The sequence below is a fragment of the Heterocephalus glaber genome, unplaced genomic scaffold (assembly GCF_053883595.1).
Source record: "Heterocephalus glaber isolate CG9 unplaced genomic scaffold, H.glaber_assembly_v1.0 deba00001454, whole genome shotgun sequence".
NCBI lineage: Eukaryota > Metazoa > Chordata > Mammalia > Rodentia > Bathyergidae > Heterocephalus > Heterocephalus glaber.
The window spans coordinates 12,293,470-12,299,469 of NW_028258303.1; the positions used below are offsets into that span (position 1 = coordinate 12,293,470).

Consider the following 6,000-nt stretch of genomic DNA (forward strand, 5'->3'; position numbering starts at 1 on the left):
ACCCTTTCTTAATTTTAAGAAAGGGTCTCACTAAGTCATTAAGTTTCCCAGGCTAGGCTCAAACTTGGGATATTCCTGTCTTGTTCTAGAGTACAAGAATTATAGGTGTATGCTACTAAATCTAGCTCTAACTTTTTTTTTTTTAGTGTCAGGAAGACAAGCATTTAAATTGCTATTTTTTAATCCATTGTAGTCATTCTTATTGATGTTTTTCCATCTTTGGCCAGTGTAAGCCCCTTATGTTAGCTCCCAAAGCCTGTTGACACAGGCCTGGTGTTACTCTTTGATAGCTTATGTGTTCATTAGTGTGGCAGTTGATGCCAGGGTTATCCTAAACAGATTAATTTACTACAGTAAGTATAGGAACATAAAAAATCAACTTCCTTGACTTTCTGTGTAATGGTCTTTCTACTTTACAGTTTGCAACCTCTTAAAATCACTTTTATTTCATTTTTTATTAACTTGATTAAGTGGCTAGTTTATTAAGTAGGAGTTTCAAGGACTGCTTAACCAGAAGGATGAAAAAAATAATAGTATTAGAATTATTTCTAATATTCTAGCTATTCATCTTTTCTGTAATCCTCCAGGTAGTAAGGAAAGTAAAAATGATGTGTTTTCTTTTTTTTTTTTGGTACTGGGGATCGAACTTGGGACCTTATGCTTGCAAGGCAGGCAGCAGAACCACTGAGCTAAATCCCTGGTGAAAACAAGAAACTAAAGTATATCAATATAAATAAACCCCTAAAATTGCCACAACTATAAGAAATACAGAAGATAAAAGAATATATTGAAGTATACCATAAGAATGCAATCAGTAATGTTTTGAATGAAACACTCTTAAGACAAATGATAGTTTTTCAACAAATTGAAAAATTAAAAAGAGAAAAGGGGAACCTACAATACTACTTACACATGAGTGACAAAACTATTAAGAAAAGTAAGGAAATGATCATAAAAGACAAGGTTGCAGTTCCTCTGTTGGGGCAGTGATTATAAGGGGCTGGCCAGGGTGCATTCTCCTCATGTGTTCACAGTCAGCCTTATACATAATTCAGTGAGCTGTACTCTTGTGCACATTCCTCTATTTGTGTTGGGGGGGGGGTACTGGGAATCAAACTTAGGACCTTGTGCTTGCGAGACAGGCAGCAGAACCACTGAGCTAAATCCCCAGCCATATATATATATATATATATATATATATATATATATATATATATATATATATTTTTTTTTTTTTTTTTTTTTTTTTTTTTTTTAAATGGAATGATTCTAAACATAGGGGCCATAAAATCCTAACCATGTTAACAGATGTCTCCTTAATGGCTCTCATCTCTCATATATAAACATGAAAAATAGCTTTTGGAATCCTTTCAAATATACTTGCAATCCTTTAAAAAAATAAGTTAACACTCAGTAATGTTAGCTATCACCGTTAAGGGTTTATATTTGAAGACAAAAACCTTATACTCACTAGATTGTTGCTGTTGCTGTGTATTAAATCCTCCAAATCCCAGTCCAGTTCCCAAACCAGTACCTAAACCAGTACTAGTTCCCGTTGTTGTGCCAAAACTGGTACCAAATCCAAAACCTTTGTTCTGAGTACCACCAAAAAGTCCTTTGAATGGAAAGTTGGAATTAAGTCAGTTAAAAAAATTTGATCTTTACCAAATTTACTTGTACAAATGACCTAAAACAGCTTCTTACCAGTAGTGCCTGTGTTAGTGGGGGCAGAAAAGCTGAATGCAGAACTTGCAGTTGTAGATGTTGTCCCAAATCCTCCAAACCCACCTAATTAAAAAAGAATAAAAATAGAAAGGAAGATTACTTTGTACACATAAAACCAATTACTTTTGAAATCATTTTATAATTGCTATATATAAGGTCAAAATATATTAATCTAAATTTACTTTCAACATAAATTTTTGAAAAACTGTACTACTAGTCAAGAGGTCAATTCAAGAAATAAGCAGCTAAGTATTTTAAAGAGAAATACACCTTTAACTAGAGGGTGATTATCATTTACCATTGGCAATGTATATTAAGCCTATTTGCATAATTCTAAAATGACAATGTATATACTTTTAGCATAGGGATTCCAAGTTCAAATGCCTACAAGATTTTGACCAAGAAAATCTATGAGTAAAGTAGGTATTTACTGACAGGCAGAACTGTTTAAAGTCAAGTTTTAAAAAATGGCAGCAATTCCTAAATTCCCACAAATTACTGCTGCAGAAGAATGACAGTTCACATACTGTATTTCCATTTCCCTCCACAAGAAATAAGAAATTTGGATTTTCTATGTTAAATGTATTGGGTTTTTTTATTGTTGTTTGTAGGGTTGTTTGTTTTGCAGTGCTGGGATTGAACCTATGGTCTCATATATACTAGGCAGGCCAAGTATTCTACCACTGAACTACATTCTCAGCACAAATTTATAGGTTTTTAAACACTAGTTTAACTTGTCTTTTGCAACTAATTCAAATGTTTTAAAAATAGTGTGACAAGCATATGTCAGCAGACTGTGGACTATGTTGATATTCTGTAACTCTGACTTTGGTGAATTTATAACTATATTAGCTTTATTCTAATTAAGTCTGTGTCAAGATTAAACAACCTTTCAAAAGAAATGTACCAATACACTTACCTCTATTCAACAAGAATGTGTTACTTGAAGGAAGATACAAAGAGAAAGTAACAGTAGTGGTAGGGAAGGTGAGCAGAGCTACCAGAGACCTCTGCACCACAGTATGGGGACTGACAAATTTCATTTTTAGAAAGTTTGGAAACAAAATTAATCTTAATCTAATAACACGAATGGAATGGAATGCTGGCCAATCTAAAATTGTTTTTTTAAACTTATTACCAGTCTTTAGCTGATTATCAATGTGGTATCAAAAAGACTTTCAAGACAAATGTTTGAACTACTAATGCCAAATTATACTTCAGATTTTCTGAACTCTTAACTTTAATCTCATATTTTTAGTGACAAAACAGATTCATCATTGTAACATGAAAGATGTAAAACAAAAATACCTCAACCATTTGATTGTTCTGATTTGGAAAATTACTCAGAGTAGACTGTATGTTGTATATGCAGACACAAGCAAATAGTCTATTAACTTACAGGTTTTATTGCAGTACTGCAAACTGAACATCCTGATAGAAACCACCAAAAGTATTAAGTACTTTCTTTGTCACATTACGCATTTCCACAGAATAACTATGACATAACCTGAACTGGCTACGCAATAAAAACACTAGTCAGTATCTTATCACATTCTGCAATATCATAAATGTTTTACTAATAATAGTAGATTTGCATGGCTGCAAAATAAACAAGCATTTCTATATGCTCTTTGTTGAAGTACGTTACTTAACATATGAAGTAATTTAAAACATATTATTACAATTCTAAACAGTGATAACTCCAAATGAACATGAAATCAAACAAATACCAACAGGTTTATTTGTTACTGTTGAATTATGAGCTGGATAGCTTTATTCAGAAGCACAAATTTTAAAATAAAGTTTTAACCCAGTGCCAATTTTAAGCAAACAGGAAAGCATACCAAAAGATAATGATGTGAACACTTCAAATATATCTTAATGATAATGCGTTGTTTATCTTTGGAAATTTCAAGTATTTTTCAACTCTCATGCTAAAATGATATTCACATTGCAAAAACAAGTAAAAGAACAAAATGCCTGACTTTTAAAATAAGTTTCAAGAAGTAAATGTTTACCATATGCATATAATTGGCATGGGCATAAGAGGCATCATGTAAAAGAATATAGATGATAAATTCATATACGAGCAGCTGAAGAATAAGATTATCCTATGGGGTCATTGTAAAGTACAAGCAAACCTATTTTAAATTTGGATATATAGCCATTATAGTTTGCTTTTTGCAAAATTTTTAATAAGCTTCAAGCAATCCACATAGATTTTTAACCCTCACAAGTTATCTTTTTCAATGCAAAGCTACTTAGCCTACCTTTTACAGTGATGTTATCTGACTAATTAAATTGTTCTTTGATCATTTCCAAAAAAATCCAATAATGAACTGGAGATTCTTTAATTACATTTTATAGAATGTATCCTAATCTGGTGAGTTCACTAAAGAAATATACTACCATTATACAGCTTAAAAAATAAGACAGATTATTGCTGTTCGTATAAGACTTGTTTCTCTTAGAAACACAAAGACAATGAGATCCTGATGAAAAATGCAGGAAAAAATGAAAAGTGCAGGAGTCCAAGAATCCCAGGAAAAGGGGACTGACTAGTAAGCTTATACTTTGGAAGATCTAATAATTTTAAATATACATTATTTATAAAATAAGAATCCACTTAAAATTCTTATCATTTGGAAGATATTCTGTTCAATTAAATACAAATTTAATAAGGGAACATTATATCTTGCAAGAACTTCCAAAACTTTTATTTTTTAAGACAGTCAAAACAATACAAATGCTTTTTGACATTAGGAAATACATTTCCTTCCCTCATTAGACAAATCACTGTTCTTTCCCAAACTTTAGGAATCACGAAATATTCTTGGACTCCAGCTCACAAGACTCACTACACGTACGACCCGCAGTATCTACCTGCACTTGCCAGACTGTTACCAAAATTGAACGGAGTCGCCGAGGTAGTAGAAACACCGAAATTCCCAATATTAAAGTTCACTGCAGGATTAGCAGTTAATCCGAAACCCCCAAAATTAAACCCACTGGCGGTGGAGTTGGCAGTCTCAAGCCCACCAAATCCTGATAGGCATGTAGGCAAAGAAACAAAAGTTTTAAAAGGGGGAGGGGGGAAAAGAAGAAAGAAGAGAAAAAGCAAGATAAGGATTAGAAGAATCAACAAGAGGTTTCACGGGAGGGAACAAACTTAACTTCGCTCCAAACAAGTTAAGAAAGCAGAGGAGGCGGGGACAGAAAGACAGACCAGGTAAGTGAACAAGACCACCAGGGGCCCTTCGGGGCTGGGACCAAACGGCCGCAGGGCAGCCCCGGGATCCCCAGCCCTATCTATGCTTGTCGCACCTGCTCAAGCGTTCCCCAGCACTGGAGGCTGGGGCGGGAGGGTCTCAGGTATGGGGACAGGGGAACGCCTCCACCCTCTCCGGGTCGATCTCCCAGCGGCGGGAAGTCAGCCGCGGGAGAATAGGGCCCCTCCGGGACCAACACGCTGCAGCGAACTCCCAGCAGGGTCTCATACCCCTGCGGCCTCCTCAGGATCCCGTTCGGCCGCCGCCCGCCTTTTTCAATGCCCCTAAAGTCTTATTCGCGGTCGGGAGACCCCACCATGCACACGCCGCGAAGTCTAAGACTGAAGGGACAGACCAAAGTCTTCTTCCCCTCCTAGGGAAGTCCTGGGGGGAAAACTCACCCGCAGGTGCTGCAGTGGCTGCAGCGGTGCCTGAGGTACCTGAGGGAGTCCCAAAATTGAAGGCCATGTCGCGGGAGCAGAGGACCAAAAGCACTGCTCCCGCGACGCGACGTTCAGTCCGCACTCCTTTTCCGTCCGGCAAGGAACCCGCCTGCCGTGCCACGGAGTTCCGCCTAAGATGTGGGTCGGACGGGAACGCCCTCGGATCCGCTCATTTTCGGTACGGGGGTGCCCTCACTGGGAAGGTGAGGTGCTAGGAGGCTCGGGAAAAGTCCCCCGGACCCACGTGGGGAAGGAGCCTGCTCTGGGGTGCTGAGGCGCCCTGCCTAGGAGGAGCGCGGCCCAGCACAGAGAGTGACGCAATGAGGCCGGCAGGGGTGGGGAGGTGGCCCCACGTGGGGTTCACTAGGTGCACTTGGCATATTTTAATTTACTCCTCAGCTGTCTTGTGAGAGGCGGCGTACAGAGGAAGAATCGAGCAGAGAAGAAAAGTGGAGAGCATGGGTCTAGAGTATGCTCGCGATCCCCGAGCAAGGCACTGAGCGAGCCGGAGCGAGGATGAAGAGAGCGCCTCCACGCGATCCTAAGAAATACCCGGATTGAGC

General features: G+C 38.0%; 1 protein-coding gene across 2 annotated transcripts in view; it reads right to left on the reverse strand.

Moving 5' to 3' along the window:
- Nup54 (nucleoporin 54) overlaps nucleotides 1–5,571 on the reverse strand; it is a 29,185-nt gene extending 23,614 nt beyond the window's left edge. Inside the window, exons 1-4 of one of the 2 annotated variants that reach the window (XM_004848036.4) lie at nucleotides 5,396–5,500; nucleotides 4,609–4,770; nucleotides 1,705–1,788; nucleotides 1,472–1,615 (exon numbers count right to left, since the gene is read on the reverse strand). In XM_004848036.4, the coding sequence (XP_004848093.1) occupies nucleotides 1,472–1,615; nucleotides 1,705–1,788; nucleotides 4,609–4,770; nucleotides 5,396–5,462 (457 nt within the window). In that variant the 5' untranslated portion in view covers nucleotides 5,463–5,500. Of the gene's footprint in view, nucleotides 1–1,471; nucleotides 1,616–1,704; nucleotides 1,789–4,608; nucleotides 4,771–5,395 lie in introns of both variants that reach the window. The other variant, XM_004848037.4, reaches the window with a different exon arrangement.
- Nucleotides 5,572–6,000: the final 429 nt, after the last annotated feature.